Raw genomic sequence first — 14,210 nt, 5'->3', positions numbered from 1 at the left:
CATGGAAATTCTTTGGCCCGAGGAAAAGGGGAAAGAAACTATCCTAAAAGAGTGACTTCTTCCCTCTTCGAAAGAGATCCATCCTGGGCTTAGACAGCCACTTGCAATTGATCCTTCTCCTAGTGTTAAGAGCAGTCTGTCACCTCTGGTGCGTGGTGACACGGTGTATCATCTTGGTGATTCTGGTTGTCCAATGCATTGGGGGACAGAAAGAATTTTAATACTGTGGTCTGATTATTTGAAGCCAAATGGTTCCTTCACTTTCCTCACAAATTGCGTTAAAACCAGCTATGACTGTTTGCAGCGTTGGGTGACAATGGCGAGGTCAGTCATGCCAAAGGCCGGGCTGCGGGCAGTGCGTGTTGGCCGTGGGGTTGAGCGCTGCGGGGCAGGAAACGTGGCAACGGGGAAGTTTGATCCATTGTGAACTCGGGGAAAAAGGTGAATACCTATGGATTTCAGGGAATGCGAGTGTCATCACAGTTTGCCCGACATAGTTTTGAGGATTTAGTATCCTTTTAGTGAGGATTAGGTGTTAGAAGTCCGGGGGCCACATAGTGGCTTCCAACATAAATTGGGGGGGGGAAAACCTAAAGTGCTCAAAGCAGTGCTGTGGCGTGGGGGTTTTTGAGCACAGACGTTTTAGTGGCCCTGTTATCCTGACTTTACACAGCCAATAGTAAATTAAATTGGTAATGTAAAAAGCTCTCGGAAATGGAATGATACCACCCTTTTAAGGGCAGTGCTTTAAGGTTTTTTGCTATCTAATGTTGATTTTAAACACTCAACAGATGAAGAATACAAATATATTTTAATATGAATATGAAGAATCCTCTGTCTTAATTATACATCAGTATAATGTTACCATTCTCTGTTACTTTCTTGTTTTTAATTCAATAAATATATTTGCATGCTACATTGATTATTTGTGGATTTAAGTGTGGAGGAAATTTGTGCCCTTGTGGCAGATGCACAGCAGACTTCAGCATTAACATAACTCATTAAAATAAGATAAAAGTAGAGCTGCAAAACAATTTATGTCTTTTGCCAACAATGTTGTGAAAAAGGGAAATTTCCCTCATTCGATATCTGAAAGTCTAATCTTTCTGAGCTGTGGAGAGAACAGAGTAGACATTCCTCACGCGTTTGTGCAGGTTAACTGGCGGGGTCGGCTGAGGCAGATAAGCAGAATATACAAAATTCAGATGACTGTGTGTCATGTTTTAGGGACATTAAGTAAAATTACCTGTTTTGGATGATGAAAGCTCCTTCACCAGCATTAGCAAAATGTGCAGAAAGCGAATGCGTTTTATTTTGATGATACGCAATTTGCCAATTTCCAACCTGTTTCTCAGACACATGGTGGAAAGCTGGATATAAACTAGAGTTTACTCAATGTCGTGTGTGGCCTACCATATTGGTCTGTGGATTTTGGAAGGGAAGTAGATAAAATGGAGACAGTGGGTTCAAATGGATTCAGACAAAGCTTTTTTGTGTTTAATGCTCTGAATTCTACAGGGTGAACCCATCACTTTCTGTGAAGAAACGTTTGTGTCCCATCGTTCCGCTGTCATGAGGCAGTTTCTTCAGAATGCCATTCAGCTCCAGCTCTTCAAGCAGGTACTGGCTTAATTGCTCTAATGGAGAAGCAGATTCTCTAACAATACAACTGGATTTTTTTGAGGGCTGTTCCTATATTCCTTGATCTGTCAGCAACGTAATGAGGAAAACTGATGTAGTGCAGCACCTTAATTCCTGCTTCCTGGCTTTTCTCAGATTCAGGTGATAAGGCTTTCTATATTTTAAGCAGTTTATGGGTTTTCCCCCTAAAGGTCTCTGTGCTCACTTTTGCTCTGAGCATGCCTAAACCCAATGTATCTGCTGTAAACGTTTTACAGAAAGCATTCTACTGTTAAACATGATATTGCTGCTTCAGGGAAGCTGAAAACATGTATGTATAGACAAATGCATGAATGCTGATTTTTTTAGGGAAGCAGCATACCTTTTTGCTATGCTAAATGGTAGGCGTTTTTCCAGTTTTGGTTGTATTTTAATTCTGTTTAGAGTCGCTTCCTGATAAGACCATTGAAGTTATTCTAGAAAATGCAAAATTAGGTCTTTCTGAAAAGATAAAAGATGGGATGGTTGATATGGTTACGTTCTCTTTTAATGCTGATGTAGTTCATTGATGGTCGTCTGGATCTTCTTAACTCTGGAGAGGGCTTCAGCGACGTGTTTGAAGAAGAGATAAATATGGGAGAATATGCAGGTAAGAAATACAGTATTTTAAAGTCATTTCAGACACTGTTCCTGACTTACTGTTTATGGGCCATCACGATGTAATGGGTCATTGTGGTTACTCAGCTAAATAACTCAGGCTGCAATGATTCCGGTAGGATGAAGTGTCTTAAATTTTTGTTCTTTCCTCTGCCAAGAACTTTGAGTAATGTATTGTAGTGTGAATAAAGTCTGTTCAGCCTTACAAAACCTCAGCTTTACCGCTTGGCTGACATACAACTAAAAGAGTTCTTGTAATGGAGGTTACTGAAAAACCTTGGCTTTACCCAGAACCACCTCAAATTTCTTTTAGTGATCTTAAAAAAAAAAAAAATAAAAAAAAACCCTCAGTGTTCTCAGATGTCTGAAAGACAAACCCAGATAAAACAGAAATGCCTCTTAGAAAGTAAAAGAAAAATTGTAGCTATGTCATCAATTTTTTGTTACTGTGTTTCCATTAAAATAAAAAGGTGGTTGTGCTGTTCTGTGCCTGTACTGTTCATGCTTCTGGAACCGCCAAGTGCTAGCACTTCACATTTCTAGCATGTTTTCTGTTTGGTAGAGAGTTATAGTTTGTTTGTTTTTGTGATTCTCTCCAGGTAGTGACAAATTGTACCACCAGTGGCTCTCCACAGTAAGGGTAAGAACACAGCATTCTCCCAACAGACATTCTAATTCTTACTGGACCATTGTGCGGTTCCATGTGGCTGTTAAACCTCTGTCCTCAGGGGCAAGACTGACCTGTTGCCTGCAGCGTTTACATGTGACCAACCTGAGTTTAGTTGGGAGATACTAATGCACTCTTTGGATGGAGTAAAGAACAGAAGAAAAAATACAATAAAAAAAAAAAATCACCATGGGAGTTAACAAGTTTTTTGAAACCCACTTTTAATGTCTTGGAGACAGCTGGAAATAAGTTACTGTCATTTTAGAAAATAATGTGGTTTTTCTTTTCTTTTAATAGAACAGAAAGGGGAATAGGGCCACACCAAAAAGCCCTTTATAAACGCTAAATGGTGTGAAGCGCTGAATGCGGACAGCACTGTTTGGCATGGTTTTTTGTATCTCTTCAGTGCTCTAGTTGTATAAATTAAAAATTTTAATATTTCTAGAGAGTAATACGTTATTATGGCTGATAATTGACAGCTGATTTTAAAAGTTTCTTTTGATGCATAAAATGTGATATATTAAAAAGTAATGTATTTCTGGTTTACGGGTATGAATCAGTAGGAAAGATTGAATTGTTTTCTGACAGAATTGGGTTTTGCAGCATTCCATTTGCCTGTTTTCATGGTTATGAAAGAAATCATGTTCCTTACACAAAATACTGGGCTCAATATTAACTTGATGATTTTGAATTAAACATATTTTGTAACAGTAATGCAAAAATTCCCATCATATTCTTAGATAGGTAAATATACACATAATGTTATATAGAAATGCTTCTTAGAAAGTAAAAGAAAAATTGTAGCTATCTCATCAGTTTTTTGTTCCTGTGTTTCCATTAAAAGAAAAAGATGGTTGCGCTGTTCTGTGCCTGTACTGTTCATGCTCCTAGAACCATGTAGAATGATATGTAATTTTAAAATTATAAGGAAGCGGAATAGCTGAGAGTGAATATAAAAATACTTGTAATTAAATTCAACAGTTCATAATTTTAGTTCAAGATTAGTTATCATGTAGCAACAGAAGTAGTAAATCTTAAAACTGCATCTGATTGCCTCTGATCTCTGGAAATACAATTTTGCACTGAAATAAGAAAATATGAAATTATATAAGATTTTATTCCTTGGATTTTACCCATCTCCTTATCAAATAAGGTGCTGTACAGCAATAGTCAGTGGTGTGTGGAAGAAGTGTAAAACACTGGCCAGACTAACGGATTATTCGGGCTGACATATTACTGTCTTATGACTTTTATTGTGTTCACCACATGCAATTCAGCTTTTCTGAATTAATGTTTATGACTGTAGTTAGATTTCATTTTCCCTCAATTTATGCCTTTATCGTCTACTTAGCCCTTAAAAAGGTAGCATGCTTTTGATAAATAGTATTGTGAGATCATGAAAAGTAAAATAAAAAAAGGTCTTAATTCTTCAGATTGAATGTTCAGGCTTGCCTGAAACGGAATTTTCTGCCCCAGACATTGAGTATTTGGTAGGATACTTTTGTCTTAAACCCGTTTAGGATTTTAATGTAATGTACTGGACACCCTTGAGAGTGAGCAGAATAGTCGTAGAATGCTGTTTTGTGAGACGACCTCGAAGACAAGGGCTCTTGGTATTAGGAGACACTGACACTGCGTTTGAAAACTGCCATTTTAAACAGAATTGGGATTCCTCTGGAAAAACAGAGGAACATACAATATGTTTTTACTTGTGTTCTTTTTCTTTAAATTTGCGATTTTAATACTCAGCTCTGCTAATAAGCCTAGTTAATGCTTTGTTATTTTAAGTTAAGAATGGTGGATTTTAGATTGCTGTTTGCTTTAAAGAGCTTTGATAAAATTTATTCTATTGTTATTGTAATTACAGAAAGGAAGCGGAGCCATTTTAAATACAGTAAAGACCAAGGCTAACCCTGCCATGAAGACTGTCTATAAGTTTGTAAGTATCAAGTACTGGCTTACTACTGAGATAAGAGTCTAATTACGATTCTGTTTTAACCTTTCAAATGAAACTCAAGGCTTAAATTCATTTTCATTGGACTCAAAAAATTACTTAAAATACGCATTCATCTAAATTTCAAATTTAAGTGGAAAAGTCATTTTGAAATTTAAACATAATTGAAATGCAAAGGAGAAGGGGAACTTGTGATTTCTTTTGAAAGCATAGATGATAAATTCTATTTATTACATAGAACTATTTCTGGGAAGTAGCGCCTATATGCTTTACTAAGCAGCTCTACCATCTCATCATTACTCTGTTGGAAATCATTGTTACCTCAGGTTTCCCTGTGTGGCAGCTTCATCGAAATAAGGGAATCCTCTCATTTTCCAAATTGTTTCCATCTTTTCTAAATGTCAATTAATTTTCCCGAGAGATTTCTTATACCTGCTTATTTAGAGCCCAGCTTACTGAGTTATTCTTTAAATGGAAATGTTTTCAGTTCTGTTAACAAACAGCTGGTATGTTACTGTGTTATCATGTGTGGCTGCCAGTTTCATTGTGCAAGATAAAACAGCATAGAAACAAGCGAGGATTTCTTACAAGCTCAGTTTTAGGAAATAATGCTACAAAAAGCATTGGGATAACTATTTGAACTTTTATTTTCTCCTGCCTTCCTTCAGCCTGAGCAAGATGAGCAGGCTGATATTAGCTCTGCCAATGGAATGTATCAGGAGTATGGAGAGGAGAAAGTTTGCAGGCTTACTCTTTCTGTTGGTTGTTAACTTACAGCAAAGATAAATACTTGTGCAGTGCAAAAAGATGAAAGATGTCTATGGCATCAAAACAGAGAAAACAGTATTTTTGCAACAAATGTGTGGTGGTGGTGGTGGTGGTTTTTGTTTGTTTGGGATTTTTTTTTTTTTAGCTTTCTGTTTGTTTTAATATGTTTTCAGTATCCTGTTACAATTTTTTCCTTGCCATTTTTAGTAACTAGAGGAGGTGAATCTTGAACTGAAATCAAGCGTTGTCACTGCTGGAAATAGAAGGAGATTTTAACTTAAATTAATTTTTCATGCAGGCAAAAGATCATGCAAAAATGGGAATAAAAGAAGTGAAAAACCGCTTGAAGCAAAAGGTACTTGAAGTTCTTATTCAAAATGTATAAGCACCATGTATGAAATACTTAGCCACAAAAAGCATTATGTGATCAATAGGAAGCTGTTTGATACAGTGTTGTTAGCACACTTCAAAATGCATTACCAGCTGTCCTGGATTTTTCACACTGTTATAAATATTCACAGACAAAAAAAACTGTCTTCAAATACATTAAGGCTCTGACTTAAACCCACAAAAGCCAGAAAATTGAGTGTTCAGTATGGAGTGGTCCCTCTCCTGTCCTTTGTGCTGGGGCATTGTGGAAGGGGACTTTATTTGAACTGAGGGATCTTTCCTACAGTAATGGCAGTGAACTTTTTGCAAATGGCAAATTGTTGTTATTTCTACAGTAATCTCTCAGGGGAAATAGTACAGTGTCAGTCATTGGGAAAGGATTTATATGTTTCATGAGTGTCTACTGCAAAGTTTAGGCATAAAGGAATTAAATTAGAGTTGGTGTTCATTTCAGATTTGAATTATTGCAGAAAAAAAAAATACTCAAACTGTTCGTTGTTTTCCAAATCTGTCTTTGTTTGTAAACAGTACAATTCCAAGAATGCTGAATTGTGTTTGACGAATGTGTTATCCAACACTAACTGCTCCTTTTAAGCCAGAAGCATGGTCATACTGATACATACCTTATGAATGAATGGTTAACTCTGCCCTAGGTTTATTTCAGATATTTTATTTATTTTATGAAACAGAGCTATTAGAGTTCTTTGGGAAAACAAGATAACGAACTTGCTAACAGAACTGAAGTTCTTACCAGAAATTTTTATTCAATTTGTTGCATAGTAGCTTGGGTTTTTTTTAATCTGTGCTAGCTCAGTAAATTTCTTCTCTAAATTTCAAAACCATTGTCTTAAGATAGCACTGGAAATGTGTTCCTGCGGCACAATCAGAAATCTACCTGAACACGTCAACGAATTGTTAATACAAAGGGATTATTCTGCAGCCAGGTTATGAACTCATGAGGGTAACTGTGTGTACAACTGCTGTTCGCGCTCTAAATGCTCTAGCAGATTGCTAGAGATTTTTGAGGAAGATAAGTTGCTTCAGATGCTTTTAATGCTCTTTAATTTGATTACACCCACTACTTTATATGTAGCCGCTTTAGGTATAATATGAAAATCTCAGAAACTTGAAGCAGTTTTCTTGTACATGGAATTTTTTACGTAATTCCATGTGTTTCATTTCTGGGCATAACCTTCATGAATGATAAAATGTTTGGCCTTCTCATGTGCATTTCTAAAGCAGTTGGAGCTGTGTAAAATGACCAGATTGTTTTCTTGTATTTTAAATGCTAATACAGTTTCATGCTATTCTGTGACATTTCTATAAAAGGCTGAGAAACATCTCATTCATTCATTGCTGTGTTTTATTATTATTGTCCGTCTCGTCTTTCAAGCAGCAAGCATTCTTTTTAAAAAACACACGTAACATTTACAAATAAATGGCCCGATTTTGTTTTGCCTCCCTTATTATGTGGCGTTTTTCTGTAAGATGGTTAAACATGATTGTTCAACATGCGCTTTCACAAGAGCTTAAAAGATTTCTATGAGTAGTTGACACATCCTGCTCTACCTCTCCTTTCTTCATTAAGTCTGTTCTTTTCTATCCCGTCCGTTTCTCCAACTTGAATGCAGGAAAGGAAGATAACTCTAAAATGAGGTATTACTCTGTTTAAAGTGATAAAAATAGCAAAAATTGTTTTGACCACCCTCATATTAATTTTAATCTAAATGTCTGTACTGCTGTGTTGACAAGTCTATTAGTGTATCCTCACCAATTTTCATGTGAGAACATTGTATTTTTCATGTATTTACTTACTAGTATGCGCAAGCGTTAACTGTTAGAAATTCTAGCATCATTCAATACTTAATTTTTGCTAAATTTGGGATGCTAGTCTTTCATCTTCTAAGGATAACCTAAGGTTACTTTTAAACTGAACTTACTATCCACTGCATTTTAACATATTATTTCCCATTATTAATACAAAAAGTATGCAGGCCACTGGTACGGAAAAGTCAAGTATAAACATCCCTTTTCCAGTTTTTGCTGCCAAATATGAGCAGCTTCTGTGCAAGATAGAATTTAAAAATGCAATAAAGCTAGAGGTCTGCTTCCTACAACTCTGCATAGCAATGGTGACCTCTTAAATATAATCAAGAGCCCATTTTGCCCTTGGTCTGCTCCAGTCTTGGGTTTGAATTGCAAATGGGAAATGCAGGATTGACCTGTTGAGAGGTCACTGTGGTGTGTGTAAGGTCCTTCTTTAATATGATAGTAGAGATTGAATGGGGCTCTATTTCCATCCCTTGTTCATTTGTGGTACAGTATTTCAAAGCAACAGAAACAGTTTTCAGAGGATTCTTATGAGTGATAGCAAATAATTGTTAATAGATACAGCATGGTAGCTTTATTTTATATTTGATACAGTACTTTTTTCTTTTTTTTCTTTCTTTTATTTTTTTTTCTTTTCTTTTCCTTTTTTTTTTTTTTGTAAAGGCTGCTTTTTCCGTTTTACAAATGGACCATGGTAGTCAAGTCACTCTGTTATTGGCTTGTTTGAAGCTTAACTACATAGAATTAGGAAGAAGGAGGAATATGAATGGTACCATCCTCAACTTTCAGTAAGGAGAATGTAACTTACTGAAAGCTTCTGGATAAGACAATTTATATAAATGGTTGGGCACTTGGCATTAATGTATTCAACATTATTTTACTTACTAGAGCCCTGTGTGGCTCTAGTTAATGGCTGTTATCAATGGGCTGTTGTCAATGCTTTATTATCAGTACAGTGGAAACAGCTCATTTAGAGGTTTATAAAATAACCTGAAGAATCCTTCTAGACATTCTGGAATGTGTTTTTTGCTCTTCTAATAGACAGTATTTGTAGTCCATTACAAAAGGTCCCTAGAAAAATTACTAATGCATATTTAAATAGAAGAAAACCTTATTCGGTTTACAGGGTAAACTTTACATATTTGTAAATATATATCTTACTCATTCTCTGAAGTTACTCCTTTAAAATAAATAGGTAGTAAAGATTTCACCTGAACAGACAGTTGTTAGGGGAAGCACTATTTATATGTGGAGGTAATTATGGAGTGTGATAGATCATTGTCATTCTCTTTCTCCAGTAATCTATAAAGGTATCTTTTTTTCCTTGGCAAAAGGTATTTTTGTTTTTAATGATACCCTTAAATTATACCTTCTTTTAGTTAAAAAGTCACTGAAACATTGCTGGGTTTTTGCATTTCTGAAGAATTTATTCCGGTTATAAGTAACTTACCACCTTCCATTTTTTTTCATTTGTCGGAGGAATAGGTCTCATGGTTTCTGTTGTTATCCTGAATAACATACATGACTTAAGCTACTTCAGGCATGTCTTGCTGGCTAATATCAACTTCGTTTTTTGGGGACGTGTTGGAAGTGAAAAGTCAGACTTGGGACATAGCCACGTGCATGATGCATGGTGGCACAGCGAGCTGCCCACGGCCAGTGCGGCTCCGGGTGCAGGTACCCGTGCTGGTCCCAAACCCAATGTGGAAGTAGGAGACAGCATTCCAGGTGGGGAATCCCCTCCCTCTGCTGGGACGCGCAGGGCTGCCGGGCGTTCCTTTGAGTACCAGGAACGGGCACTGCCTGCACTGCGAGCCGCGGCTCATCTGTAGTTCTTAAGCTGAAGACCTGCTTGTGTCAGCAGACATTTTGTGAGCCCTGATGCCTTTTCGAAGCTCAAGTTCAGAATCGCAGAGTCCTGTTTTGCTATTTGCGGTTTTATCTCTCGGTCTGTCTTGTACCCCCCACTGACTTCTGAATAACTGTATTCAGAGTCTGTCAGTGGACTGAAGGTGTATCACAGATTGCTTTGAAGGACTGTTGCCTACTTTCCAGTTACAGAATTGCCAAACACTTTGGCATTTAATCGTTTTAAAGCTACTTGGAGCCCTTATTTGGGATGTTTAAAATCAGGTTTCTCTGTTTATTTAGCTCAAATGTGATTTCACTGGAGGTAGAACATGAACTCTTGTGCAGCAAATTTTGCTTTGATGGCTTAAGCTGCGTTGTTGATTTCTCTGCGTTTTAGGGATTTTGAAAAAAGAGAGAAGTATCAAATAATTACATTCTCATTTATATTAAGTAATTTTTTAAAATATAACTATTTGACTGAAGTCTGCTGCAGTTTCTTTGGAAGTCTGTACACCAAACACAGTGAAAATACACTTTAGGAACATCTTTTTTTTTTTGTATGCAATTATATCATCAGAGAAGTACAGCAAATCTATAGCAATAAAAGCTGCAAGGATTTGCAGCGATCGTTATACATCTTAGAGGGTTTTGCTTAATGGCTTGATCTGGCTGTATCTTTTGTCTCCTCCCATTCCCCTGATGTCCAAACTTTTTGGTCCTTTTTACATTTTTCTGGAAGTTTTGCCTGGATTGGAAGATGCCTTGCTTTCCACTGATTCCCAGCTGTCTGTTGCCTTGGTTGGAGGTGGAACCACAGCTCGAGGTGAAACTCTGAGAGCTCTGCAGTGCTGGGACTGTCCACTGTCCAGGGCAGTCCAGTGGCTTTGGATGTGCTGGGGACCATTTGGCATACACATAACGGGTCTGAAGCTTGGTGCGCAATTCATGTGGCTATACTTGTATAGAAATATGTAAATAAAGGTTGTATTTAATGCCGTCACATTTCAGACCAGTGTACGCTGCTGCCATATGTTATGTGATTCCAGAACTGACCAGAACCCTTGGTAGCTTGTTGCTGGTTTGGAGCTGAAGTGTGAGTTTGACAGAAGCTTACATTTCTTGTCACTGGGTTGTTTTGGGGCTCTTTGTTACTAATTCAGTGTACTTTGTTGAATTTTTTTAAAGTCAAGGTAGCCTTGTGCAGCTGGAGGGTGGGGGGAGAAAAAAGTTTTTCTCTCTAGTTTGACCTTAACAAGTTGTTAATTTCCCCACGATCCTTATGCCCATATTGGTGAACCACTGCTCTACCAGCTGGATCTAAAAAGGTCTCTCAGCTTCTCTGTGGAGCAGACAAAGCCCCTTAGAAAGTCCATCCAGCTTTTTGTTTCATTTGACCTAAACACATTAGGTCAGTCTGTGTCCAAAAGAACCATTTCTAATTGGCCATCGGCTTACATGTCTCATTATTGTACCTTAGCAAGACGGAAACTCGAGGGGGCATGTCAAAGGTCGGTGAATCAAAGCAATGTCTATGTCAGCAGCCAACCTTAGGTCAGTCTTGCAGAGCTACAGTGTGTGCAGGTTTCTCTCTATATTTACCAAGCATTATTTCCTTGACATTGTTGCAAAGAGATGTAAGGTTTGGGGCCCACTGCGTTACAGACTATTTCTCAACTGACTTTCAAACTCTTTTCTCCTTGTCTGATTTCTTATGTCTGCACGCCTTTGTCTTTTTCAAAACCTATGTTACATATACCATACATACACTTGCCAAGTCTTCTAACCTAGGTTGATGGGTCATGTCACTTCTGAAGATGAGGACCAATGGCAAAAGCAAAAGCAAAGCAAAACAAAAAAGCATCCCACTAGGCAGCAGTTTGTTTTATACAATCTCCTGAAGGCGTAGTCAGTACACACAGACTCAAAGATAAAATGCAAAGCTAACTAAGCTCTGAGTTTCATCTCTTCTTGCCACTTCCAAAACTAATTGTTCTGCTATAGATAATTCTGTGAAGTAACGTAAATAAAATGACTGTTTGCAAAAAGCAGAATAGCCCTGTTCCTAGGTTTTTGTTGAATTTGTTCCTAGAATAGAAATTTTGAGCTATGTTTTTTTTTTTTGCCTCCCTATATATTTCCTGGCTTTTGTATGTTTAAGTCAGACATACTATTGAATGTGTCTGTTTGCATGCAACGTTGGTATTAGGATGAGAGAGTGGTTGTGCACAAGCTGTAATTGACAAAGTACAACTAAATGTTTTATTCTAATGATGTTTTCTTTTCTGTGCTTTGGTGTTTTTTTTCCCTAACATCAAAATTGTTAGTCAGCATTATCCTCTAGTGTCTCCTTTGTGCCCCTTACCCTTAATCAAGAATGTTCCTGGCCATGCTATTCACCTTTTCCTACCATGCAGGACATCACTGAGAACGGGTGCTCTGCGGCACCAGAGGAGGCTCTGCCAAGGACAGCACCTTCGCCCTTGGTTGAGAAGAAGGACCCTAAATTAAGAGAAGACAGGCGGCCCATCACAGTACACTTTGGTCAGGTATGTCTTAGTGCTAGGTTTCTTTAAATTGTCTGACTCAGCAAAAATAGTTCAGAGAACAGTCACAATAGTGAATGTGCCAATTGTTTCATTATTTTTTGTAAGTGAATTATGTTACTATAGGTCTATTTCTGTTGTACCTATTTAAATGGGATTCCAAGGACCTGATTTTTCTGGGGTTTACTGATTCCTTTTGTTCATACGATGATTTTGAGGAAAATAAATTCTAAATGAATGAGGGGGAAGCATAGTTATTATAGTAATTTTGTAAACTATTTTGCTGTTCTTTTAGCATGCAAAGTGCTATAGCTCTCAGGACTGAGGATGTATAATTTAAAATGTCCTCTCTTATCTAGCCAGATCATTAGTGTCAATATGGAACATCCAACTATTAAAGCATTCTAACATTCTCTGAAAATTAAATGCGATGAACTAAGATGGAAAAATCAATTAATAGCTTATTAGTGTACTTTGTATTTCAGTATTGACAACGCATTCATTACTCTATGATTTTTTTTTATATATGTCTGCAAAAGAGTGAGTTTGGTTGTGTGATATTTTTTTTAAGAGCTAATTATTTAGAAAATGTAGTTGCTGTGATTTTTTCATGGGAAAACATAGTATTTACTAACAGTTTGCCAGTGTTCCCCTATTAAGTGTAGTCTGACTCAAAAAATAACATTATCTGTGTTCACAATTCTCTTGTCTTTCTCTGTATCTATTTTTTTACAGCATTATGATCAGAAAACAGAAGTGAATATTTGGTTTCTTCTAAGGAAACCTGGTGTAATTTTAAAACAATGGTAAAATAAGTGGGAGTTATAGAATGGGAAGCAAACCAGATTTTTAGATAAGTATCTATTAATAGAAACTAGAAACTAGCCAGTGTAGCTTGGCTGAAATTGCTCAGAGCAATAGTGTCTGTATCATTTTAGTATTAGGTTTGTTTCTTTCAAAACTTTCACCACTGTGCTAAATGTAAGTTCTTGGAGACTTTTTTTTTTTTAAAAAACAGATTCTCTTCCAATTAAATATTTGCAGTAGTGATTTATTTTTCACTTACTTTCTGTGCCAATACTGTTGAGAGGAATTGGGTCTACTGGAGAAATGTAGCCATCTAGCTCCAGCAAGAAAATGTTACATTTCACTTAAAGCACTCAGAAATCCCGATAATATTATAATTTACTTCCAGTTTTTTCCTTCAGATTTTTATGAAGGATGGATGGTTCGAACATTTTGGTAGATTAATGAAATATATAATCAAGTGGAAAGTGCAAATTTGAATTAATGAGCTTTTTTAACGGTCACTTTCAAATTTTTTAATGATCACTTTCTCTGTGTCAAAAGAAACACACATCAGCGATACCGAACCACTGGCTGTGGTGAAAGGCTCACTTGCTAAATGCTTATTACTGTCATTACATTACAAATGTCGGTTTCCAAAAAATGATCTAACTTAGCAGTTGTAGGGCTATCTCACTTACAGCCTTTGTCTTTCACTGGTCCTTTTTTCCTGCTAGCCCAATGCCAAAATGAAAATTAAACATACTTTCATTCAAAAGGAAAAGGTGTTCAGGTTTATGAAATATAAATTAAGGCTTTGGGGAGGAAAAAAGTGGCAACATTTACTGTTTAAATGGGAGATGGCTTCTAACTAGTGATTAAAGGGAGAGATTTTAGTGTCACTTTTAACTCTGTCTAGAATACAGTAGGTGGGAACAATTAAAAAGCCACAAGAACTCTGAAATAAGGGCTGTTTGTGCATTCACAGTTCTTATAAACTGAAGAGGATGAAAGAGGCTTTTTTCTCATTGTCACTTGCTTTCTATGTCTGCTAGTATTATGCTGGTGTATATGGCAAAGGCAGACTTTTTTAAAATGCATGCATGCGGATTAGGGTCAAGCCCTGTGTATCAGTAATGCAGTA

General features: G+C 36.9%; 1 protein-coding gene across 10 annotated transcripts in view; it reads left to right on the top strand.

The window, feature by feature from the left end:
• Positions 1-14,210, top strand: part of DENND1A (DENN domain containing 1A) — a 206,067-nt gene that overhangs the window by 156,663 nt on the left and 35,194 nt on the right. For all 10 annotated transcript variants that reach the window (XR_008469271.1, XM_054220418.1, XM_054220423.1 and 7 more), the window contains exons 14-19: positions 1,519-1,620; positions 2,182-2,269; positions 2,877-2,917; positions 4,812-4,883; positions 5,965-6,021; positions 12,152-12,283. Coding sequence is in view for 9 of the 10 variants with exons in the window: in XM_054220418.1 (XP_054076393.1) it covers positions 1,519-1,620; positions 2,182-2,269; positions 2,877-2,917; positions 4,812-4,883; positions 5,965-6,021; positions 12,152-12,283 (492 nt within the window). In the remaining variant the exon portion in view is untranslated. The remainder of the gene's footprint in view (positions 1-1,518; positions 1,621-2,181; positions 2,270-2,876; positions 2,918-4,811; positions 4,884-5,964; positions 6,022-12,151; positions 12,284-14,210) is intronic.

Source organism: Rissa tridactyla, chromosome 14 (genome assembly GCF_028500815.1).
Source record: "Rissa tridactyla isolate bRisTri1 chromosome 14, bRisTri1.patW.cur.20221130, whole genome shotgun sequence".
NCBI lineage: Eukaryota > Metazoa > Chordata > Aves > Charadriiformes > Laridae > Rissa > Rissa tridactyla.
This window is presented reverse-complemented; position numbering and strand designations above follow the sequence as displayed.